The following is a 26,246-nucleotide window of genomic DNA, read 5'->3' on the forward strand; positions in this document are numbered from 1 at the left end:
ATAGGGACACTTGAGCTTCAAGGATATCAATCCCAAGCTCCAAAAACGAAGTTTTAAGATAAAGGTCCCTCCTTTGGACCTAAAAGGTCCAAACTTCCAAAAACTCCTAGATCTAAACTTACAAGAGGAAAGTTGGAAGCTTTATACCTCTTTTGAATGCCAAATGAAGGAATGATCCCAGATCTATGAGCTCAAGGTGCTCAAGTTCTTCTTCTTCCACTTCTCTTCTTCTCCTTCTTCACAAAAATAAGTTCAAAGATCAACACACACAAGCAAGGAGCAAAAGGGGATTAACTAGGGTTTCTCTAGAGTGAATGATAAGTGAGGAGGCCAAATGGGAGGCTATAATGGGGTTTAAATACGCCTCAACCCTTAAAATTAGGGTTTGCCACCTGGTCGCGTACGATAGGCGTACCATAAGGTACGTTGCACGTACACTCAGCCTCCCCGCATTTCATTTAAACAGTACGCCCAGCATACAAGGGGGTTATGCCCGGCGTACAGCTTATGGGGATGCTTACACTTCGGCCCAAAATAAAGGGTCCACTCACAATATTAATTCAATTATGGCCCAAAAACAACTGAAGAATTAAATAAATTTTATACCTCGGAAACGATCGTTACATATAATCACATGAGATTAGATGTATTTAGTTACATATAATTGAAGTTGACTAAGACTAACGCGATAATTAATCTTGTCCATATAAATAATATGTGATTTAGATGTTGTTCTCATGTATTTAAATAAATATAATTACATAAATCATATGTAATTATGTGTATTTAATCACATAAATCATATGTGATTATAAGCATTTAATCACATATTATTTATATAGACAATATTCGTTTTCGTATTTTCGATTCAATAGTTGTTCTTATTTATCCAATCACATGTTTTATATATATATATATATATATATATATATATATATATATATATATATATATATATATATATATATATATATATATATATATATATATATAATCACATATGATTGATATGGACAATATTCGTTTTCATGTTCTCAATTCAATATTTGTTCTCATATATTTAATCACATGTGATTCTATGTATTTAATCACTTTATTATATGTATTAAATCATATATCATTTATGTACACAATATTTGATTACGTTGACAATTAAATAGTTGTTCATTGTCCATATTTGAAAACGAATATTGTCTACGTATAAGCATACATGATTTATATAATTGTGATACTACCCTTGAATAAAGAAAATATTAATAATGAGTGATGAGTAAGTAGTCTTTGTAATTTTAAAATAAATTAAGTGTGCTTTCGACCATACTAACAAAAGTTACTATTTATTTTTGTCATTGAATGGTTACATTTTTTATTTTGATATTCTATTATTATTATAAAAAAGAATAGGGTCTAGGTATGTACTTTTCACTCTTCAATAACCTTTTTTTGAGTTTTTCATTAGAATGTCAGGCAGTAATTATTCCTAGCGAGTACTATTTTTCTTTTCAAAGTTTAATATACTAATAACCTCATCTTTTGAGGTTATTAAAATTTGGAACTATCTCAAAATATAATAATAATAAAGTTACTAGCATATACTAATCCAACATAAAGAAATCAATTATATTCATTTCTAACTAGCCCATGCAAATTAGGAGTCTATAAAAGCACATAAGACAACAATATACATGTGACCCTTGATTAATGCATCAGATAGCTTAAATTTATCTTTATGATATGCAAACCGCACGCACCATAATCGATTAGTAATTGGCCATATGATTCAAGCAATTTATCATCACTAACTTGTATTGCATGTTTTCTTTAATTTCTATAACATCTTGATTTCTAGGTATTTTTAGTTTGACATTTGGTTTCTAAATGATTTGCAAATCTAGTCGCTAATGGCAATTTCATACTTATTTGGACAGGCTTGCGTATATTGGGCGTACATTACGTACGTTGGGCGTACGTGGCCAGGGTGTAAACCCTAAATTTTAGGGTTTGGACCCTGTTTAAGCATCATTATAGCCCCATACCCTCGTTAACTCCAGTCTTCATTCCTTATTATGTGTATTTTGAAGCTTGGAGTGTCTTTTAGGATTTCACTCAAGGCCTTGGATCCAACATCTACACTCCGTTGTGCACCTTCTAGAGGTATAAATCTCCACGTTGTTGAGTATTTCATTTAGATCTAGTTTTATCTTAAAGTTGGTACCATTTGTTTCAAACCTTGATCCTTGTGAGTACGGAGTACTCCAATATGTTTGATTTGTCCTTTAAGATGTTATAGGGTGTGCTAAGTCATAAAAATATGATCTTGGACATTATTTTCTTCCCATGCATGTTATAGGATGACTTAATGGGTCAAGAAGCTAGGGTTGAAATACACCCATTAACTCAACCTATAACATGCATGGTATGTTTAGTTGAAATATAACCCAGGTCGGGGACTACTATGGTATGTTGAGTTGAAATATAACCGAGGACGGGGCCCACTATGGTATGTTCGGGTTGAAATATGCCCCAGGGCAGGGTCCATATTTGTTTATTGGATTGAAATATACCATAGGGTGGGGCCATATGTGTATGTTTGGTATGTGGTACTTTGGGGAAGTCACTAAGCTTTGTGCATAGTTTATGTTTATGGTTTCAGGTACTTCCGATTCGAAAGGGAAGGGCCAGATGTGATGTCACAACATCCTCCCCTCACGATTTACGCAATTTAAATAATTGTACTCTGATGTCTTGAATATTATGATTTGGTGTTGGATTTCAAAACAACTGATGAATGATTTAATAGACTTCAAATGAAAATTTTTATTATTGTTTTTGGGTTGTTACAATTTCTTTCACATTGTGACCCCTAAAAGCTTAAAACATTTCACAGCCTATGACATTGTCATCACCAATCATGATTCAGTTCCATAATACGATTTACGCATTAAAAGAGGGTTAAAGAGGAGCAAACCAATTCCACACCAAATGGTGACTTCGGGAGATTCGATGATGGCAACTGTGGCCGGTGAAAAATAAACTAGTAAACTTCTTCTTCTTTAGATCATGTGAAACCAGATCTGCCGTCCGGAAAGAGAAATTGGGAAACTAGACTAGAACGGGAACCCTTTCGTCAAATCGGAGAGGTGGAAACAAAAAGAAGCACCACCAGATCGATTTGTTGTTGTCGATTGTCGTACACGACAACGTCGTCACCAACGTTCGTGGTGGTTATGGAAGAGGAGATGCGGAGGAGGTAGTTTCTGACGGAGAGAGCCGGAGGAAGGTGGCGAAGAAGCACATCCGAAGAGAGTGAAGAGACATTCGCTCGGTGGTTGCAACAACATTAAAGTCGTTCTGGTGACGTTATGGTGGTTCGGGCGGCGGTCCAGCGAACATGACAATGGTCCAGATTTACCTTCAATATGAGGGATATATGTAGACAAATAAAGAGAGTAGAGAAAGAAAGAGAAAGAGTTTGGGTAAAATATGACGGATCTAATATTTAAAAATTAATAGTTCAGATTTGTTCTTAATTTTTTTCCGATTTAAAAAATGTTCTCATTTGAACAAATAATAATAATAATAATAATAATAATAATAATAAAGTTTATAAAAGTTTTGGTCCCCTTGGGTTATGAACTATCGTCTATCATCTGGAAATTTCTTATATATAAAAAGTCAATCTTGTAATCAGTTTTTTTGGAAAACAATGCAATTTCAACCAATAAAAATATTTCAAAAATTAATTAAAGTTGTCTAAATGGTAAAATAAGGTATCTTTTTAACCAACTCTTTTTTAATATGGTCTTTTTTTAGCCGACCCAAGTTAACCCTGTCTAAAATCTAACATGTCTAACATAAGTGACAAAAGCTAACCCTAGCTAAAAATCTATTGGGGGATCGAAATATAAAATTAAAAACATTGGTCATGATAAAGAATTTTACAAGAGCATGTCAACGAAGGGGTTGATTGTTTACGCCGTTTCGTGGTGATGGTGCAAATGCAAACGAGGAAGGCAAGGGAGATGGTTGCATTATTTTAAATTTTAAATTTATAACTGATTTTCATAGAAGTGTTCTTGATTAAAAAAAATCCCTAACAATGTCATTTTCAATTAAGAATTTTTAAATTTACACACATTCAAATTAAATAATAGTAAGCTTACATCATATTTGATATAAATGATACTAAATTAAATGTTAAGTGACTTTTTTTTATATTTCTATAAATAATTAGATGACATCTTTGATTTTTTTTCTTTATATTAAAATAAACTTTTTGTATATTTTCACAAATAATACCCTTTTTATCCTTGATATCATCTACAATTAGATCACAAAAATTAATAGTTAAAAAGAAGCATGCCCGGGTCGGATTTTTAGCGCAATACCTTCATTATACAGATCTTTTAATTTTTTATATTTAAATGAAATTTTTGTATTTTCTTTTAAAAAAATACCCTTTATTTAGATCGAAAACCCTATTCACAAAAGTAAAAAGCCGTATAAAATCCGTATATTTCAAAATAAAGGTTAGTATATATAAACCATCTTTGAGGAGCCTTGATGCACCAAGATAATGGTTTTTCTTTTCTTTTCGCACAAGAAATTGAGTTAAGCCTCAAGACGACCAAACTTCACGAAGAAGTTGGTATCTCGCAATTCCGTTTTCTTCACCGGTTGGAAACGATGGGAATTTTCCGATTGTAAAAGTGGGCGATGAATCGAGCTCTTCCACTTCCTCATCGCTCGCATACACCTTTCTGTTCAATTCAGTGTTTCCACCTGCCTCACAAACTCTCTCAGCAACATTGATCGGAGGAGGTTTGTACATGATCGTTCCAGCTGCATACGTAACGCTGCTCGAATCGTCTTCCGATGATCCACGATCAATGATCGACTACACAAAATGATACATACTCGGCGTTAAAGGAGCTCATACAATTCTCTGACATGTAATCGTAATAATATTTGAGCATTTAAGGTTATACCTCAGCATTTAATGCCTCCAATACAGAGTTCGGAACTGGATCTGGACAGAATTCATCTGGAGTAAAATTGCGGAGTATTTTCGCTAGCAACGAAAGACTTAGTGAAGGACACAACTCGTCTCTGATTGATCTGTCGGTAAGCATGTCCTTTGGTACCATTAGAACACAACTTAATGAATTAAGGAGATTGAAGCATTTTAATTCACCGGTTTTAGTCTTCTTAAAATCATCATCTTCATTAGCAGCAGCTTCTATGGTATCAGTTTCCACTGAGAACCTATCAGTTAGCCATCTAGACCAATTGCCAACTGCTTTTTTGAGTAGCGCCCCTGAGCTAAAGCTTAGATATCCGGTTGGAATAGGCAAAACTCTGGAATCGATAATAGGATCTGTTACATGATTGGATGGAATTTCATCATGGAGAACGGAATTGAACATGGTTACATCAAGTCTGGAAACACACTGTTCCATTACCTGATCATTTAAAATTTGAAGGATATTAATGAAATTGATAACAGTTTATTTCCTTCATTTCAGTAGCATCAACAACTATTTATCTTCTAAAAAACTCCTCCGAACCTACCATTCTTGCCAAAAATGAGAGGCAACCACATTCATGCCCCCCTGCACGAACAGGACAAAGTCTCTTGAAAGCATCATGAAAAGCATTTTGCCATAGATTAATGGAAAAGTCTCCAGGTAACTTTGCATTTGCTTCATTTGTAAGCATTTTAGGCTTCAAAGTCTGCACCCACATAATCCATAAGATCATAAGAACTTACTAACAACTTTAATGCCAATTTTATCACAAATCATTGTATATAATGAAAAAGACTTTGTACCTGGCACCAAATAGACTCGATGATTCGCGAAAAGATCCCTGACTCGATTTTTTCAAGTTCAGATGTAAATGTTCTTGTTTCTTGCCAATCATCAACTAAATTCGTGAAATCAGACTTATTGGATTGTTTATTTCCAAATGCTTGGGTAATCATCTCCCTCAATACAACAATGTTTGACCACCAAAAAGTCAACCTACAAATGCAAAGTGGGTATTCAATATCATTCCACAATATCAAGAAGCAAAGATAACAAATCAAAGCAAAGTGAAGTAAGTACCTTGAAACATCATTACCACAAGACATGGAAATCATATTAAGCCCTGATACAATGTTTCTAGCAATAGACAACCGCTTGCTTGCATGTATATAAAGCCTAGAAAGACGATGAGCAGGGGTATGCACCTTATGTGCTGAGCTACTGTGTTCTTGTATTACAGAATACAGAGAAACTTCAAGAGCTGCAACTTCTCTTAGCTCCTCTTCAAGTTTCTCGATTCTTGTTTCCATTTGTGCAAACTTTAGATCAAAAGCTTCTTTTGCTTCATGATGAGTGTTTTCCTCAACATGAATCGTTTCACTTTCATCATCAGTTTGTACCCCATTTGAGGACTCGTCCAAGATATCAGCTTCTTTTGATTCTCCAGGATCTTGATCATCAAATCCTTCAGAGGATATAGATGAAGGAGTTGATGGTGGTTTTGGATGAACTTTTAAACCTTTTGGGGAGTTACCATAAGAGTATTTGGCTATAGTGTTGGGAGATTTCTTATTTGCTTCTGCTTCTTTTGATCTCAATGTTTTGGTTCCTTTTCCCTGTTGTAGTTTTGTATCTCTGGTTTCAAACCTTGTTGAACGTTTTGTTTGGTTATTTGTAGAACGTTTCGTAGTTAACATATTTCAACTACCAAAAAAAAAAGTTAAAATCATTATCTATAAAGTAAACTAATATGGAGTTTCATAATTTTCTGATCTACAATAGATCTGATCAATAGCATAAGATGAACGGACATGATTTAATCCTCAATTACACCTTCCGGTTAGAAACAATCATCTAAAGGCTGATGGATCAGCATTGATCACAGAGCATATATAATCAATCCTTCATTATAACCGACATAAAGATATGGTAAAATGAAATGGAAAGCAATGGTATCATGTTTGATTCATTTGCAGATATTTCAAAAAATAGATAGAAACAGAGCAAAATATACCGAAGCTATCTTTATGTGTGGTTTGAATAAGCTATGGAGAAGTGGAGACGATGAAAGAATAAAGAATTTTCCGATGAGCAGCTGTGTATGTAACTCTGAAAAAGTCAGTGGACTGTGGACTACGTATTTGTAAATGTGTATATTTATATTTAGGTGGTTTATCATTTTCATGGGTATAAGGGTACATGTGGAAGAAGATGGTGAGGTGCATATGGGTCGTCAGGTGGGCAGTCACTTGCACCCGGTTCGGTCGCGTCGGTGGTAGACAAATGACCCGGAGAGTTTTCTGCTACGTTACGCGTTCTTTGATTCCTTTCTCTGTATAATTCTAATTATTATATTTTCTGTGAATCAGTTGAAATCTAATTGATTTTCTCGAAACCCCCCTTGGGATATTGATTTTGTCAATAATACCCCCTTCAATATTACTTACATGCCATAACACTCTCTTCATAGTTTATCTATCTCACCAAATTGCCATTTGACTTTCCTGGTATGTTAAAGTAGTATTTTTTTTTTTTTTTGGATTATAATTTTTTATTAAAAAATAAATGTAAATGAAGCAGGGGAAGTAGTAGTACTTCATGTAGCTGGACCACCCGTCATCACTATCGAATAACAAGATTTCTCTGTCAATCATGTCTTAATATTTTTTTAATTCGGTTATTGCAAAAATGATTTAAAACCATATATGTTATATTATTTTTAACGTTATTTGTTAAATGATCAAACACAATGAATATGACGGGAACAAAACAAACAAAATAATTGAATATATGTATGATTAATGAATCATACAAAACACACACAACTGCCGTCGTATGTCCGGTTTGCTCCGCCACAGACAATCACTTCCTGTAAAAAGACGAAATATCACCATTTTTAATTATAGAGCTCCATAATAAATTTGTGATTTTTATAAACTTATCATAATACGTACCAGATTTATTAAATTAACTAACAACATAACTTATATTTTGTTAAATTTGGTAAAAGTATTTGGTCCAGCTAGGCTGAAACTTATAACTAGCAGATAATAAGTAGTTGAAATGCGAGAATATTCTGTTTAAAATATAATAATGTTTTATGTCTTTGTATATTTTTATTATATTTTTTAAAAATATATATAATGTTATTGTTTTTTCTAACAGTATATTATATACTTACATGTATGTTAATGTTAGTATGTTGTATTTTTGTGCAAAACGGTCGCCCCAAGAGAAGGACATGCCATCTGCAGGTTGGTAACATGCGTACTAAAATAATGCCTACCTACACTTCCATCAATATTCATTAGAAGCCATGAAAAAGAAAATACGAGAGACTCATAATAAAATTATCAACTATGTGGGTTTAAAAACGACTCACAATTTTTTTGTTAGGAAAACAACTTTCAGTTTTTTTTTTTTTTTTTTGAAAAAGGTTTCCAAAAAGGAAGAAGGTATTGTGTATAGTAGACCAGATTGAACTTATAACACTAACAGACCAACTATGAAGAAAGTACATTGTTATTTTCAATATTTAGGCTCGCCCAACATTAAAAAGGTAACTTGAAAAATCATCGGGATTCGGAATTAGGATTCGTAAAATTTAAAGGTTTATAAACTAAGTCTACTTTGTCCCTAATTTTTGCCCTGACCTGATATGAACCCTAACTAAGATGAAAATGATAGTTTTACAGACTAAACTGAAAAGGACTACAATGATATGCAATTTTGCAAAAATCATAATAATTTATATAAAGATCGTATGAACGTGTGCAAGTAATCCATGAAAAGGTATCGATCTAGACTACTTGCATACAAAACAGTTTTGCAAACCACAGGGTTCAAGATGGGAAAAACAGGTCTCGAATGGACCACAAGTTTTCACATAAAATCATAGCACTTTGTAGTATGTTTTTCAATAGTGTTTTTACATAAACAAAATATATGAGCACATGTATCCATCCCCCCCCCCCCCCCCCCTCCTCTGAAAATATATAAAAACTATAAAATGGGGTCGTAAGCACTCACCTAATATACATGAATTCGGTTTAGACTTGAGAATGTGATCCTGTTCCGGGAGCACTTAGCACCGTGAGATAACACAAACTAGCAAGGAATTTTGATGTGGTTGTTTGGACTCAATACACACGAAACAAACAATAAAAAGTCGAGACTCAGTCTTGGAGTTTTCACGGAAAAATGGCAGAAAGAGGTGGCAACCAAGTAGGGATGGTTTCTCGAAAAAAAACATTTGGGAAGAGGGTGTGTCCGGTGGTGCATGAACTTCGGTGGTGGAAGGGTGGTCTTCGATGGTGTTTCTAAACCGAGAGAAGAAGCAAGAGAGGGAGGGAGAGTGTGAGGAGGTTTGGCTAATGAATTGTGAGGAAAATGGGAAGCCAAGGGCTTCCTTTTATATCCCAAGTGAGCTCTCACATGTCTATGCAACCTATGCTTTTTAAACTAGTCTTTCACACAAACACTACCATGATTGTACTTAGGGTGAGGAGTGTACTCCAAAAAAGTAAGGGAATGGATGGGGGAGAAGGAAACCCATGTGGGAAAGAGAGGGGGAAGAAAGGGTTCCTTAGCTGATTTTGGTCTTGCAAAGCATGGATGGTGAGTCATGGTGATGTCACACTCTCAAAAAGTCCCAAAAACAACCTAGGTTTGTGTGCCAAGTTCCTGAACTCTGATATTTTTTACCGAAAGTGTTGTATGATAGATCAGAGTTCAAGGATTCCAAAAATCCGAACGGATTAATTTTTTGATTTGTAGAACTCCAGGAAATCACGTTTAAAAATTCACATCTAATTGACCCGAAACATCTGATTTTTCAACTTTTGCAAATATTTTTAATAGACTATGATCTGAGTCCAAAAACGTTCTCGGAATTTCCATCTGAGGTGTGCAAGTTCCTCAACGGATCAAATCGATTTTAGCAGTTTAAAGAAAATCAGTGTTTTAATAGTTTGTTTTCTTATAAGTATCGTATCTTTTGTATACAAACTCCGTTTTGGAAGTTCTTTACATTTTCGGACAAAGGGAACATTTACTACAATACTAGAGTGTTTACTTCGCTCACAAACACTTAATATGAATTTTCAATTTTTCAGATGTATTAACTAGGGTTACAGTTTGTGCTTTGTGATTCGTTTGAGATTTTCTATGATTGGAAGTAAGATATCATTTGGTATCTTATAATAGTTGTAATGACACTATATATTTTTCAATATATGTATTAAAGCTCAATAGGTCAGATTACAAAGAAGTTCGCGGTGAACTGATTGTCTACAGTTTTAGACATAAATTTCGGGATGTCACATCTCCCATGACCAACCTCTCCCTAACAAAGTAAAGTGCGACACCTCGTCTCAAAAAGAAGCTCATATAGAGGTGTACCAATGTTTGAATGATTGTTGATGTATTTATTTTAAAAAAAAAAAAAAAGGCTTCTCGCTTATTCTTCAATCGTCTAAATAATCCACTTACTCTGACCATCAATCAATCAATGACACAAACCCTCAACATATCTTTCAATCGTCTAAATAGTTCACTCACTCTGACCATTAGGGTAAACAATTTCTAACATATATAACCTTAGATTTAGTTATTACAAAATGAACTCTAAGTTGCTGTTTGTTTTTTCGAAACGAAAATGTCTGAAGTCTGCGAACCACCTCTGCAACCCTTTGTAGCAGAAGAGGTGGAACAAACAAACCCTCAACATATCTTTCAATCGTCTAAATAGTTCACTCACTCTCACCATTAGGGTAAACAATTTCTAACATATATAACCTTAGATTTAGTTATTACAAAATGAACTCTAAGTTGCTGTTTGTTTTTTCGAAACGAAAATGTCTGAAGTCTGCGAACCACCTCTGCAACCCTTTGTAGCAGAAGAGGTGGAACAAACAAACCCTCAACATATCTTTCAATCGTCTAAATAGTTCACTCACTCTGACCATTAGGGTAAACAATTTCTAACATATATAACCTTAGATTTAGTTAGTACAAAATGAACTCTAAGTTGTTTGTTTTTTCGAAACGAAAATGTCTGAAGTCTGCGAACCACCTCTGCAACCCTTTGTAGCAGAAGAGGTGGAACAAACGGCTGCAACATTTAAAAAAAATGTTTGTTTTTTAACGTTTGCAGACTGCTGCAGTAAGTTAAAGTAAGACGTGAAGAGGTTTGAAGCAGTTGGTGTAGTGTTGCGCCACGTAGCACACGCTCAACAGTTTTTAAGTCAGAAGTCTTCTGAAAAACAAACAGCTGCGAAGGACCAAGTGTTGCGCGGAGCAACAATAAGAGGCCTGGAGAGGTATTTTAGAAAAAAACAAACAGCACCTAACACATTTTTAAATTAGGTATAACAAACATACAATCCTAAAATTTGTTTCATTGGTCACTACACAAACAAAATTCTGATTCATTTTATATCTATATAGAACAAATTTTCATAATAAGAGCAACCACAAGCTATATTCATTTTACCAATAATCTCCACATGAACAAACACCATTAACAATATGATGAAACCGATTTTTATCCCTCATAAACACTTCCCTTTCACAAACTCGAGACACAACTTTTGCAAAATTATGACAATCAACACAAACCCGAAGATTCTTCATGATCCTAATCGCCTTCCCTTTAGGACTAAAAATCAGCCCAAATGCCAATGCCAATTTTTCACTATGCCCTAAAACTATCTTCTCTTTCTGTTCATCATCCACATCATATAAAACACGACTCAAATCAGGAAAATATCCGTTTTCTTTAAGTTTTACTAATAATTCTTTCATTTTACCATAAACCACCTCCATTTTGGGGTGTGATTGATCCCCTGAATGAAACGTATGAAGTGTTTGATCAATTTCAATCCAACTTTTTCCTGGATCTTTTGCCACAGCCTTTAAACTCATCAAATTTCTTATCATTCTCACATCATCCCATCTCCCTTTAGAAGCAAATAAATTAGAAAGAATCACATAATTCCCAGGATTTTCAGGCTCTATTTCTAATAAACGATTACCAACTATTTCACCAATATCAACATTTAAATGCACCAAACAAGCCCCCAATAAAGAACCCAAAATGGCAGCATTTGGCTCAAGAGGCATATTTTTAATAAATTCAAATGCTTTTTCTACTTTACCCGAACGACCTAACAAGTCAACTACACATCCATAATGTTCAATATCAGGGACAACACCGTCTTTTCCTGTAAGCATTTCATCAAACACTTGTAACCCTTTATTTTCCATCTCTCCATGACTACAACCTGATAATATAGCCAAGAATGTAACTTTATCTGGTTTTACTTGGTTCTCTTTCCTCATGAGTTCGAAAAGGTTAGCCACTTCTCTACCCATTCCATGTTTACTGTATCCCACAAGCATCGCGTTCCATGAAATCACGCTTCTTTCAGACATTTTATCGAACACCCTTCTTGCGTAACTTAGTTGACCGCATTTCGTGTACATGTCAATGAGAGAGTTTTCAAGAATCACATAGAAGGGAAGTTTAGACCGAAGGACATGACTGTGAATTTGCCTACCTGTTTCATATGCTGCAAGTCCAGATACTGCAGTTAAAACACTAGCGTAGGTAACATAGTTTGAAGCCATTCCTTCCTTCTGAAACCTATGGAACAGCTTCAAGGCGTCTTCATCGAGACCCAATTGGGCATAGCCTGAGATAATGGCTGTGCAAGAAACAACATCTCTTTCTGGTAGGTCTTCAAAAACAAGACGGGCTTCATGGATTTCACCAGCCTTAGCATACATATCAAGGAGGGAAGATCCGACATATAAATGAGATTCAAAATTGTTTTTGATTGTAAGATTGTGGATTTGTCTTCCATGCTCAAGCCCATAAACTCCAGTGCAACAAGTGAGCGCAGTTGAAAACGTGTGCTCATTTGGCTCAGTACCTACAAGAACAATATGCTATCAAAAACAGAGAATACAAGTGATATATCGCAGTTGCAAATGTGTAGAAGAATACCTGATTGTAACATCTTCACAAGAAGATTCAATGCTTCAGAGGTGTACCCTCTCTTCGAATAAGCTGACATCAAACCTGTCCAGGAAACCACATTCCTATCAGGCATTTCATCAAACACCTGTTGAGCATCCGATAAGCAATCACATTTATTGTACAAAACAAGCAACCTTGTTCCAAGATACACGGGCGGTTTGTACTGGGTTTTGATCATGTGGGCATGAACCCTCTGACCACCTCTCAGAGATTTCTGTTTTACACACTCATTTAAAAGAGTGTCGTACTCTTGGAAATTTATTTGAAGGCCTAATCTCGACATATCTGTCAGCGCATAGTCGAGGCCACCATTGGAACACAAAATTTGTAAATTGGTTGATAACTCTTGTGGGATAGAAGAAGAAGAAGAAGAAGAAGAAGAAGAAGCAAGTCGGCGGGTGAAGTGAAATGAAAGTGGATAGAATTCATGTCTAAGAACATCGGAGAAAAGGTTGATTTTCAGGCGCATCTTAACATATTGAAAGAGGGTAAAGATGCGATACTTGTAAAAAAAATTAAAGTACGGGGCGGTTTCATTTCATTTACAACAATCTCTCAGCCAGATGCTTGAAGCCGATCAAAACAGTTAAACACATTGAGCTTTTCGATTTAGAGGGTCTTCGATTTTTTGACTTTTAAGTAAAAAAAGTCAAAATTTCAATGTTTGGGAAATAAAAAAATATCTTTTTCAAAGTAAACTTTTTGCCAAAGGAAAAAAAAAGATTTTTTAAAAGTCAGGAAATTGTTAAATTTTTTTACTTTGATATCTTCTCAAGTTCAAACTTAATGAAAGAAAAAAAAAAATTGTGGAAATACGAAAAAATAAAAGAAATTAGTTTTCTCGATTTCATCAAAGGAAGGAAGTTGATGGAAATTACTTTCTCTCTTAACCTTCTTTCCGATTTGGAATGATTTAGAAAGAAAAAATAAAATGATTGATTTTTTTTCCAACTCGAAAACACAAAAAAAAAAAAAAAAAAAAAAAAAAAAAACTCTCATTTTTTTTCTCTTCTTTTCTTTTCTTTTGTTAAACTCAGGAACTAAGTGTTAGCCTTTTAAAAGGTAAATTCAAAAATTAAAAAATACAACCTAAACATTTTTTAAAAACAACTTTTTGCTTTTGCCTCTTCAAAAGCTAAAACCAAAAAGAACTTTTGAATTTAAAAAATAATCGAAAACACCTATTTAACGAATACACATGTATTACGTATATGATATATATGTAATTTATATAATATTTTCATAAAATACATTGAATTTTATAGAATTCAAAAAAAAAATATTTATTATAAAACCTAATTTATGATATTTATTTAAGGATGAAAGAAAAACATTGAAAAGTTCAATAACCATCCACCATTGAATTCTAACATCTTATAATTTTAATCAAATGAATGTTAACTATGTAAAGTATGTATGGTGAATACTAATATATTACACATCCAAATATGGTTTAATTTCTTTCGATTTTGATTTGATTTAATCTGAAAGTACATTCTTTTATAATAGGTCGTACATTGATTGTATTTTTAAAGCAATTATATTTAGAAAGATTGTTACCCAATGTAAACACCAAATGACCCATTGCTAAAGTTTTGGTTTGATTTTGAAGATCAAAATAACACATATATGATTTGTTTCCATGACTTGTTTGTGCCAAAGATCAAAATAGAAAGATTGTTACCATTCAAAATGGAATAATTTTATCCTAATGAATTCCAAAATGAACTTCGAGTATTCAGAACCAATCTTCAAAATTACATTGCAGATGTACGTTGAGATGCATGAAATAATAGAAGATCGATAACCCATTTGACTATTTTTTAATAATTAGATTAAACAAATGAAAGTTAAACTCGATGGAATCCACTTTGTTGTATCTTAGCAACAAACAAACATTACTAAAATCTTACAAAAAACCTGAAAGGATCATTTAGGAACCACACTCTGCCCCCATAAAAATTACAACTAATGTTACAAATCCAAGAATCAACATAACCAAAAAAATCAAAACATTCCAAATAAATGTACACCTTCTTCATCATCATCTATCAAATTGTTCACAACCTCTATTACCAACCTGCACAATTACAATATCTGTCACCAACAATCCCACAATAAACAATTTAAAAGGTATAAATCTCTAAATTTTTAACATAAGAGTATAAAAAGAATGTATTTAAGAGATAAAAAAAAACATCTGACCTGATAATGATTAGAACAAATAGAAGCAAATAAAAAGCAAGCTTCACAATTCGGTACTTCTTTTCAGCATCAATGGATCTAAAAACTTCAGTTACATCAATAAGATGTCGTCTTTTTGAGTATCTGAAACAGACCAAAATACAAAGTTGAAAATCATAGAATTCATGAAACAAATATACATATAATTATAATATATATGTAAAGCTGAGTAGATGAGCAAAATAGAACTTACAACATGGCACTATATATAGTAATGGGGAGTGTAAATATGAACATGAACCAATGCCCTGTTACAAGAAAAAGACCACAAAATATACCATGGATCAAAATCTCGGGAATTACCACAGCATTAATGCGAGATGATGAGTCATATGGGTTCATGTAGTCAGCTTCCAAATCTGTTAGGCACACAATCTACAATTTAAAGAACATTAGAAACATCTATCAATAAATAATTGTATGAAAATCTTGTGGCAATCAGCAAATTACAAAAGAAAACCATGTGTAACATTCTAAAGTTTGAAATTTGTTGTAATGAATATGATCTTGAGTGATAAATAATACTGGGAAAACTTAATGTTAGGTGTATAGATTGTTGATGTGAACATGAGAAGCAATACACAAGCATATGAGTGATTATGTAAGTTTGAGGAGCTTTTTTGTCAAATGGCCATTGTTTTGTGGCAAAAAAAAGGTGAATTAGAGGAAAAGTTATTTATAATTTTGAGTTATTTGAGATCTTGATTTCATGTAGATTGGGTGTAGTTGTTGGAAGTGAGTAGTGTAGAAAGATATTAAAAACTTGGAGATGGTGTTTAGCTAGTGATTTCAGCTCAAACATGCCAAAAGGAAACATTTATGAAGGATTGGAATTTGGGTTTTAATGTTGTAAATCTTAAACCTAGATATGGATTTTGGGGGCATTAAGTGTTATAAAGATGAGAAGGATACTGGAAATCTGGGATAATATACATGTGTTAATGTTTTGTTAGTCACCGGTACAAGTCACAACTGTACAACCAATTAATCAAAGACCACCATGGTTCTATGTTGATTCGAAGGTTATGAAAGAGTCTCTTTTGAACATTGGAAAACGTCTATTGTGAAGCAAAAATTAGTAAAGCAATGGCTTCTATTGTGAAAATTGAAACGCTGCAAAGAGGAATATGCACGTTATGCTGTGGACAACAACTGTTATTTACTGATAGACCAGAAACGGGGAAAGCTGAAAATCAAAACCCTACAGCCAAATCGGGCAATTAGAAACTAATTAGCTTGACTAAGGATCAGCACGGTATTTCTGATCAAATGCGTGAAGCATTACAGAGGTAGAGTGCAGAAGGTGACGATGTAGTACCTGATATAGATTAGCGGCGATGAGGGCTATGTTCAGTATAAAGAAGATGACCCACAGAATCACTTCCCAAGCCATTAACGCAGCAGAGGCTGAATCGAGGAACAGGAACACCCAACCTCAGGCAAATATGAAGGGAAACCTTCTAGTTTGTAAAAGGGATGAATGATCGAAACCCTGTTTCTGTTTTTAAAGAACAGTGTTTCAGTAAAGTAGTAAAGTAGAGAAAACTGTGTATGTTGGACAGTTGGGGGGCTAATTACATTTTATTTTAGTTTCATAAATCATATTAAGGAAAATGTACGATTGAAGTTTTAAATTGTCATTCAAATAATCATCAAACTAAGATATACAACAAAATATATTTTCTCTTAAAAAAACATTATTTCTATGGCTTTTGATATTTTACATGTTTAGTTATTAATATTTTTTATTTTAATTAGACATCTCTAGTATTTATATTTATTTATAGTATTTATATTTATTTTGCCTTTAGATGATGATTGAGTTAAAAGACTAATATACATTTATTATTTTGATTTAACATTTATGGTTATTACTTGTTAATTATTTATACAATTGATATATTTATAATAATTAACAACATAAATTATATAAATAATTAATAATTAATAAAATAATGTTAAACAAAAATAATAATGGTATATTAGTCTTTTAATTCGATTAGGATTCGAAGTCCAAACAAATTTAAATTGTAAGAACCATCCGATCCGAGTTAAGACTCAAAACAAATTTAAAGTGTAGGGACCACTCAAGTTGAGAAAAAAAAATAATGATTAAATATGTAAGTTACCTCAAACCATAGAGTTTGTATTTTTTGAAGATAACATTTAGCTCGTTGGTATTTTTTGAACATATATATTAGATATATTAGTTTGATGATCTTTTTTGAATATATAATATTTGAATAGTTATTTATATACGAATTTGAAACTTTGATGGTCTCCTAAATCATTTTCTCATAATAGTAAGATGGATAGCATGAAAAATGATATAAAATCCATCTACCACTTTATTCCAATCTAAAATATGTCTTGAGTCTCAACTTTTTTTTTACAAAAACATATAAAAATTTTCCCAAAAATATTTGTCGTGTTTTTTTTCCTCTTTGGCTTACTTGCTCCTTTCCGTTTTGGGACATGTTCGGTACGGAGCGTTTGTGAGCTTCTATCTTCTAGCATTTGGCAAAACGCTCTGTTTTGAACAGAAAGTCACGTTTAACACTACAAGCTTCTAACGTTTAGTTTAAATAAAACGCTTCAAATCCAAATGTTGCTTCATGTAGCGTTTAACAAAACGCTACCAGTTAGAAGCTACCCGTTACCCGCTACAACAAAAAATATTAGAACTTGTTTCATAACTTGTTTCATGAGTATTTTTGGTACTCTGACTTAGGGAATGGTTCAAAATTACCATGACTAAAGTAATTATCACATAAGTCTACTAGGTTTTGTAATTACATAACATCAAAATGGTCATTAGCGACCTCTAAATTTGTGTTTTTTTAGAGGCCACAATATTTAGTCAACTACAATAGACCTCTAAAACACCAATTTAGAGGCCATTTTTATTAAAATCAACCTTCAAATTTTACACAATTTTTGTGTCGACTAATTTTTAACACCAAATATAGATGCCAAAATATGAAAGCTTTTAAAAACCAAGTTGGATTCCAATCACTAAATTTGTGTTAAATAAATATCATTTTCGTGTGTTTGTGCTTGAATAAGCTCTTAACCTTCATATTTGATGTTAGAATGGAGTTTACACAGAAATGATGTTAAATTCGAAGGTTGAATGGAGGATCTTGGCCTCCAAAACACAAAAATGATGTAAGATATTGGACTACTGACTCTAAGGATATATTCATTACATGTATATTAGAAAACGATGTTACATCGACGCCACGACATCTTCATCACATCCATACTACAACACTAAATATATATATATATATATATATATATATATATATATATATATATATATATATATATATTCAAACGTTGTTTTCTCCTGCCACGTCTGTTCCTACGTGTGGTTTTCTCTCCATACCGATTAACCTAAGAGTCCACATGTCATTTCAACCTTTGACGCCCCAAGTTTATAGTGTTCCTAATTAAGGTATTGTTGGTAAAAGTAAATAATTTATTAAGGTATTGTTGATAAAACTAAACAATCTAGTGATGAATGATTTCAACATCTTAACCGTTGAGAGAATATATGGCTCATTAACCGTGTTGCTTCTAAAGACTGCCCTCTCTCGGTTGGATGTTGGTCTAGCCTACTACGAGGATCCCGTATCCAACAACCCACTTGCTGGTTTCGGGCTTGCTGGCCTATAATCTAGATTGATCTATTCGGTTTAGAAGATTTTGATTTATTCAAAGATTATAGCAAACTATTTGAATGCTAAATTGATGGGTTTTGAGCATAACAAACAATCATATGTGTGCATGCAACCCTAATTATTTTGACCTATGTTTTATCTAATTGAACATACAAGTATTGAACATCAAAAGGGAAAACCTAGGAACCCTATGTTATAATCGAAATTTACATCTAGGGTTAGTAAACATACATTTGATTGTTATATAGTAATAACAATTCAAATCTTTGGTGTTGTTGAACCTTCGAGAGCAAGCACCACAAATGTCATGCTTCTAATGGTTCACATCCAACACTCGCAGGAGGATGAAACAAAAGAGATGAGAAGGATGCTAGGAATTTCGGCTATCTCTTGAGGGAATAGAATGGCCGAAATTTTAATGCATAAGGGTCTATTTATCGCACATATAGGATACACTGGATAACCCTAATTTGAATAAAATGTTATTAATTCAAATTAGATAATTATCCACATGGGATAATATAGAAACCCTAATTATCTTAGGAATTTCGTTCACTACTGTCACAACTAACATTTTTGGCTAGGAAATTTTGTCTTCATGTAATCAACTCTTGTGTAACTTGTAATCTAAGTTGATGTTATGTACAAATGCTCATTCCAAAAACAATCACTTGAATCAAAACTCACTTGTGAAGTCCAAAACCTAATTAATACATTTCACACATTCAATTGTGGGTTTGTAACCCTAATGTCCTGGTTCAAACTCAGAATGAACCAGAATCCTCTTATCGTGTAACGTCCGTGTTTCTCGGCTAGGCATTAATGATGATGTAATAGTCTAGGTTAACCTTGTAACTCGTTCTGAAATAATAAAAATGTATTATTTGAGTATTATGTGTTTTATGCTTAATTGTTGTGATTTAAATGAATTAAGGATAAAATAATGTAATAATAAGCATTAAATTAAAATGTTAGATAAACTCGATATCTATACATAAAGAGGTAGTGGTCTTGACAAGGATTTCGGATATATAAAGAATGTCGAAATCCGAGTTATAATGAATATGTTATGACATGTCGAAGTTTCGCAACAGAACTGGCACGACACTGCATGACGGAAATAGTGAATTTACGATAGAGCGCTTTTTAGCCTTAACGATCTAAATGAAAGTCCTAGAATACATTAAACCGAGAGCGTCCATAAAAAGAACGTCCAAATCTGACTTCGTATGAGGAAGCTATGATTTTTCGAAGTTTTGACTTAGCAGTATGCAGCCGAAAACTCGAAATTCAGATCGAGTGATTTTTAGCCAAAATAATCTAAACGAGAATCGAAGATCTCACTAATAGTAGTGTAACAGTAAAAAGACAGACGAAAATGGACGTCGGATGAAGAAGTTATGAATTTTTAACGGACTTTTCCTGTCCCAGTCTGTTAAAAATATAATAATAAAAATAAATTCAGAATTAGCCGACAAAATCTAAATGAAAGTTGTAGAGTATAATCTCATCTACGTATGGATATAAAGAACGTCAAAAACGGAGCTTGTATGCAAAAGATATGAATTTTTGAAGTTTTGGGCACAAACTTCGAAGCTTATACGAAGGGAACGCCCCGCATTCGCATGTAGTGACACGTATCTCGCATCTTGACACGTCTGAAGCCACGCACCAACCGGAACGCGCTGTATTCCTCCAAGGAACGCACTGCGTTCGGCCTGGCCAGCCTACTATAAATAGAAAGCGAAGGCTCCGGTTTTTGTTTACTAATTCCACTCTCTTTCACTCTCTAGCCTCTCTTTTAGTCTATCCTACACCCCCGAAGTCACAGTATCATCCCTATTACCCGAAGCAAGTCCCGACGCTCCTAAGTTCCCAAGAAAATCATATTTACTAGTTGAAACTCTGCCCGCGTGAAGCCCGGTTTTTGAGAAAACATCCCGGCTTCATCAAAGAATATTATTTTTAGAGCAGAAGTACTGTCCAATCGACTTCTTAACATGTGAGTGTATAGTCATTTTCTTCTAACACATAGATATGAATTATTCTCTATAAAATATGTGCTATGTGTTTATATATTATTTGTTTATTTGAAATAAGTGTTGAATGAATGTTTTGTACAAATTTTAAATTGTATATGTATTTTTATCTACAAATATGTTGGGTAAAACATGGGTAGATAGTTGATGTGTGATGAAATAAAATGATGAGAGGCCTCGATGTTGTTGCTGATCTAGTCATCTAGCGGAGTATGGATGACGACCACGAACTCTTTTTAGACAAGCCAGTGGAATGGTGGCTGGTTCGCAACCTGTATGTGTTTGTGAAAGATGTGTTCACCGGTGTACTCTATCCCCCTCAAGGTTGACTTTAGGACATTTATTGCTGAGGAACCCCCTTAGCAGTAATGTTTATCTCGATGATGATCCTTAGACTAGGTCCCTTGTGATAGTTATTTTAGGGACGTAAAGTGAGGATAACGGGAATGGGTAATCGAGTTGTTGGTTGTTGATGAAATTAATATAATTATTTATTGTGGGTTGATAATCCTATATGCTCACCAGACTCCCAAGCCTGACCCACTTAGTTTCCATTGTATTACAGGTAGTGGCATAAGAGCATACGTTGGAGGACTAGTCAAGATATTTTAGATTATAGGTCAGTAGTTGTAAGGCTTATAATGTGCAGTTTATGATTTTGGTCTGTATCGGAACATGACATCCTGAGATTTTGTTATATAATAAAAATACATTTCTTTAAGAAATACTTTGATAAATTTTTATCATATTTTGTTTTGGGAACAAATTCCACAACTCTTTTAATCAAATGATTACTTTGATTTTATTTTAAAAGCATAAATTAAATCGATCTTTTCTGACCGAGAAATTTGGGAATGTCACATATTGGGCCTAATGGGCCAGTAAACTCTTAATTTGGTTATTTTGGGCCAAGGAGCCCCATTTGGGCTTTAGTTGGACCAACCTATATTAAACCATAGCATCTTGGGCCATGATGGGCCTAAAATAACTCACTTCATTCTCATGGGCCGAAAACAACCTTCTTGAACCTAAATGGGCCAAAAACCCATTAAGTTCACCCTTTTGGGCTGTAAAACCATATGAGGGCCCAATGGGCCAAAAAATTCCACATTGGGCCTTGTAAATTCTAGCATATTCAATACTAGCCAAACAATTCTTTCCTATTTTTCCTTCCCTCTCATTCTCGGCCCACATAACCCAAAAAAAAACAAAAAAAACAAAAAAAAACAAAATTTGGATGAATTAGAACTTGACACATCACTGTTACTTAAGGGTAATCCATGCATAACACACAACATGTATCCATGCATGGTGTATTAGCCTTCAAGTAATAACCAAGTTAATCTCTTTCTTCTCTCTTCTTACCCTTGGCCAAGACTTCATTCACCCACCATTTATCACTTCAAATTTCTTCAAAACACTCACTATTGTTTCCCTCTCTAACACAAGGAGATTTCATCCATTTCTTGCAATTTTCTTGACCTTTTTTGTGGTACCAAGAGTTCTCATCAAGTATCATATACTTGGTAAGTTGTCATCATACAAAAGTTATTGGTTTCCATTCTGTACTAAGAACACTCCTTTACATTGCTTCATTTTGTGTTCTAGCTATCTAGAACCATCAAGATTCGAAAACCTCCTTAAGAGGTTAACTAATGCCGAAAGCTTCTTCTTCACTTCTTCCAAAACCGAATCCAACACACCAATGTGAGTTTATACCCCCTATTTTCGGTTTTTACTATGTTTTAGGGGAGAATACAAGTTGTTTTGTGTAGATCTATGAGTATATGCATGATTATGTGTGCTTTTCATGATATAAGTTGTGATTATGTGTTATAAACTTCATAAACTCGAAAATATGCTAAAATATGATGAATTTGTAGAACGTAACACTTGATACAACTTATTATGCAAAGAAAAGGTTTAAAACATTTCAAGGTTGTTTAAAACTAAGAAAATACATAAGAGGGCCAAAAATGACAAAATAATCAAAAGTGAAGTTATTATATATAACTCACAGTTTTAAGGGAGGATTTATTTCAACTAAATATGGATCTTTATGATTTTAAAACGCTAAAAGTATAAATTTTCACAAATGGGCCTCATATTGGGCTTTAACGGCTTTTGGACTAAGTTTATAATTTTTTGGACTTTTGTGGGCTTGAGTGTCATTTTAAAAAAAATTGAGCCAAAAATGTTATTTTTCGGTTATATGGGCTAAAAATGATAACTTTACCAAACTTGAGCCAAAAAGGTAAAATTTTATGCTTTAGGCCGAAAAGGTAAATTTTTATACAATTGGGGGCAAAAATATTAATTTTTGTACCATTAAGCCGAGAATACCAACTTTTTATAAAAATGGGACCGAAAATGATAACTGGACAAAAGTTAGTTAAAAATGATATTTTATTTGAAATTAACCCTTAAATGTAAACTTTTGGTCCTTAGGGACCTAAAGTGACATTTTTACCAGAATTATGCCTAAATTGTAAATGTTTAGTCCACTAGACAAAGATGTCAATATTACAAAAAATGGCCCATTTTTATGTCATTTTGGAAATTAATTGAACAAGAACGAACTTTACAATAACAAACGAGTCAGATTCGTTAAACTCGCTTTTATTGGGTCTGAAATATACATTACATGCTTAGTGGGCCTTAGTTGTCCTTATGCTTATTGGGCCTGAAATATATCACATGTTTAGTAGGCCTTAGTTGTCCTTTTACATGTGTATTGGGCCTGGAATATACATCACATGTTTAGTGGGCCTTAATTATCCTCTTACATGCTTGTTGGGCCTCATACATTCACATACATACTTGTTGGGCTTTGTAAACTTAAAACATACACGGAAACAATATACATTGTACAATTCAATATTCGCGTAAATTCAGTTAAGGCTCTTGTGAGACATCTCGTTTGACACCTATCGAGTCTACAGTCGTAGCTTGTACTTATAACCAGAGTCTCCTGGAGAGAGAGCGGGAGTTTGTGTATAGATCTATACGGGGATGACACACCACACCTGAGTTGTTCGCTACAATTAGACTAGGTCAGTCTAGGGTGACAAATCTTACCTTAAACAAGTCGGCGTTTGAAAAATGTCATGACAGGCGGATCAGTCATTATCAAGTATGGTTATAACGACTCACATAGAGAATAACTTCATTATAAATTTATGGAATACATATACTATTTTGATGATACAAAAGCATACATACACTAATACCCCGTCTTAGGGTTTAAGACGACAACATTTTTAAAGCCATAAAATATAGGATTTTCTGGGAAAACATACAACTATACAAAACCTTCTACTTACAACATAAAACATAGGAATTTTTGGAATACTCACTTTTTACGTTTTCAAACCGAAACACACATGCATTAATACAAGGTTGAACACAAAACTTTCAAGCTATTTTACAGAAAATATCAAATTTTATGGTGTTTACAACAGAATACCAAACTTTTCATTCAAACATGCTTATGAACTTATCAATATTATATATGTTGACGTTTTCAAATAACTTGTATTATCAAGAAATCATTAAGCAGGTGGACATAGAGAACATGTGGATTTTGTTACATTTTGTTGCTATTATAAACCTTATATCTTTGGGATGTAACTTTTGTAAGCAATTACAATGATGTAAACCCGATATTTTTATATTATTGTATGTGTGATGATGATGATGTTGTCTTGTTTCAATTATATACACTGTGAAGATGTTACAAGATAACTCACCCAATTCACGAACGTTCCGTAGTTTCTCCGGTTCGGGGGCGTGACAAATACCTTCTAGGAAGGTTCTGGAACCTCGTGCTCAACTATTGAACAACTGTATTTCAGTCCATGCACTTTTAATTAATTCCTTTAATCCCCAAATTTAATTCCAAATTAATTTCTGATTAAATATTAATTAAATAATATGATTTATAATTAATATATTATTTTCATAATACAATAATAAATCATTTACTTTAATTTATTAATCAAATAATAAATTCAATCTCTCTATCTCTCTCCAAAAGTCATTCTGTCTAGTTTCTAGTTTGAAGGCAGCCCAAAAGGACTGTGTTACTATCAATTCAATTATATACCAAATATAGTTATGTGATTATGCACCTAATCCAACATTCTCCCACTTGGATAAGTCTAATAACGATAGTTTCCAATATAAATTCAGAAACTGAATAGCAAATTTTATCCCTTAAAGCCGATGTCGAACTCTGACCCAATCAGTTACGTGTCCTAAGATAAGTGATTAAATATTCCTCCATTCTACAAGATATCGTAAGGACATGAGACATGAATTATAATCAATCTCTATGTCCAAGATTTGTTTCCTAATTTCTGATTCATGACGACAAAAATCAGACTGCTAATTTAACACATCAATTCAGTCCAGGCTTGGCCAAACATGTTAGATGTCGACATTAAATCATCAAGGGGCCCGCATACATCACTTTTTCTGTTAGGGAAAAAGGAACGAATAAACTTCGAATTATCTGCTTGCACTATTAACTCATCAAATCATACATAACAATACGTTTTATAACATCAATTTACTAATGCATTTATATATTATCAATACACTACTGAATTGTAAACAACAACTCAGATATCTCCGTTTCAAGAATATAAGATATTATCGTCTCATAATTACTCGTGATAAAATCCATGAAGTAATTCTCTGAGCATGGGTTTATCTAATACTCAAAATCCCCATTTTCAAGCACTCATGAATATTACAGCAAACAATTGATATGTCTAATCTCTATAGACAATCTACAAGTCAATTCATGATAATATTAATTCATTACTTACTTCCAAAGGTACAATCAACTTTGGATGTTTGAATAATCCAATTATTCAGGAAGTACAACATGCGAAGTGAAACATAATAATAACCTAACTAACCATGGTCTCAAAACTATTGAATATAAATAAAACTTTTTATATTTAATCACCATGTTAATTAGACTTTATTCATTGTATAATGTTTCAAGTAATCAACTAAACACTTGAATTAAACATCATTCATGTCATGTTATAAACATGCATACTATGTCTCTCTATGATCCTTCCTTTGTGAATAGATCGATCATACATTATTCCAATGATGCTCATTTCACAAATTCAAATTATTGCCACTACTAGAATGTGTTAGAGTTCAACCTTACATGCATCGATCTTTTGTAATG

General features: G+C 33.3%; 3 protein-coding genes across 4 annotated transcripts; all 3 read right to left on the reverse strand.

The window, feature by feature from the left end:
* Positions 1-4,481: 4,481 nt before the first annotated feature.
* On the reverse strand, positions 4,482-6,724 carry LOC145009164 (uncharacterized). 2 transcript variants are annotated; one of them, XM_078967838.1, is made up of 5 exons: positions 6,108-6,724; positions 5,831-6,023; positions 5,572-5,733; positions 4,989-5,462; positions 4,482-4,897 (listed from the first exon to the last, which is right to left on the reverse strand). In XM_078967838.1, the coding sequence occupies exons 1-5, from the start codon at positions 6,722-6,724 to the stop codon at positions 4,619-4,621; spliced, it is 1,725 nt and encodes a 574-aa protein (XP_078823964.1). In that variant the 3' UTR covers positions 4,482-4,618. The 2 variants fall into 2 exon arrangements, with proteins under 2 accessions (XP_078823964.1, XP_078823963.1); XM_078967837.1 differs by having other exon boundaries at positions 5,831-6,724.
* A 4,756-nt stretch (positions 6,725-11,480) lies between these two features.
* LOC145012793 (Pentatricopeptide repeat (PPR) superfamily protein) lies at positions 11,481-13,663 on the reverse strand. The gene is made up of 2 exons (XM_078971587.1): positions 13,036-13,663; positions 11,481-12,961 (listed from the first exon to the last, which is right to left on the reverse strand). The coding sequence occupies exons 1-2, from the start codon at positions 13,535-13,537 to the stop codon at positions 11,517-11,519; spliced, it is 1,947 nt and encodes a 648-aa protein (XP_078827713.1). The 5' UTR covers positions 13,538-13,663; the 3' UTR covers positions 11,481-11,516.
* A 1,216-nt stretch (positions 13,664-14,879) lies between these two features.
* LOC145008324 (Cornichon family protein) lies at positions 14,880-16,860 on the reverse strand. Its single transcript, XM_078966941.1, has 4 exons — positions 16,631-16,860; positions 15,506-15,687; positions 15,274-15,396; positions 14,880-15,148 (listed from the first exon to the last, which is right to left on the reverse strand). The coding sequence occupies exons 1-4, from the start codon at positions 16,703-16,705 to the stop codon at positions 15,076-15,078; spliced, it is 453 nt and encodes a 150-aa protein (XP_078823067.1). The 5' UTR covers positions 16,706-16,860; the 3' UTR covers positions 14,880-15,075.
* Positions 16,861-26,246: the final 9,386 nt, after the last annotated feature.

This window comes from Lactuca saligna, chromosome 8, assembly GCF_052625555.1.
Source record: "Lactuca saligna cultivar CGN05327 chromosome 8, ASM5262555v1, whole genome shotgun sequence".
In the NCBI taxonomy this organism is placed as follows: domain Eukaryota; kingdom Viridiplantae; phylum Streptophyta; class Magnoliopsida; order Asterales; family Asteraceae; genus Lactuca; species Lactuca saligna.

Excerpts from the sequence above, each read along its gene's own strand:
- LOC145009164 (XM_078967837.1), bottom strand. The coding sequence starts at position 6,724 with ATGTTAACTACGAAACGTTCTACAAATAACCAAACAAAACGTTCAACA. Across the intron at positions 5,463-5,571 it reads TCTCATTTTTGGCAAGAATG|GTAATGGAACAGTGTGTTTC; the intron begins GTAGGTTCGGAG and ends TTAAATGATCAG. Across the intron at positions 4,898-4,988 it reads TGGAGGCATTAAATGCTGAG|TCGATCATTGATCGTGGATC; the intron begins GTATAACCTTAA and ends CATTTTGTGTAG.
- LOC145012793 (XM_078971587.1), bottom strand. The coding sequence starts at position 13,537 with ATGCGCCTGAAAATCAACCTTTTCTCCGATGTTCTTAGACATGAATTC. Across the intron at positions 12,962-13,035 it reads TGTGAAGATGTTACAATCAG|GTACTGAGCCAAATGAGCAC; the intron begins GTATTCTTCTAC and ends TTGTTCTTGTAG.
- LOC145008324 (XM_078966941.1), bottom strand. The coding sequence starts at position 16,705 with ATGGCTTGGGAAGTGATTCTGTGGGTCATCTTCTTTATACTGAACATA. Across the intron at positions 15,688-16,630 it reads TCGCCGCTAATCTATATCAG|ATTGTGTGCCTAACAGATTT; the intron begins GTACTACATCGT and ends TTTAAATTGTAG. Across the intron at positions 15,397-15,505 it reads ACTATATATAGTGCCATGTT|ATACTCAAAAAGACGACATC; the intron begins GTAAGTTCTATT and ends GGTCTGTTTCAG.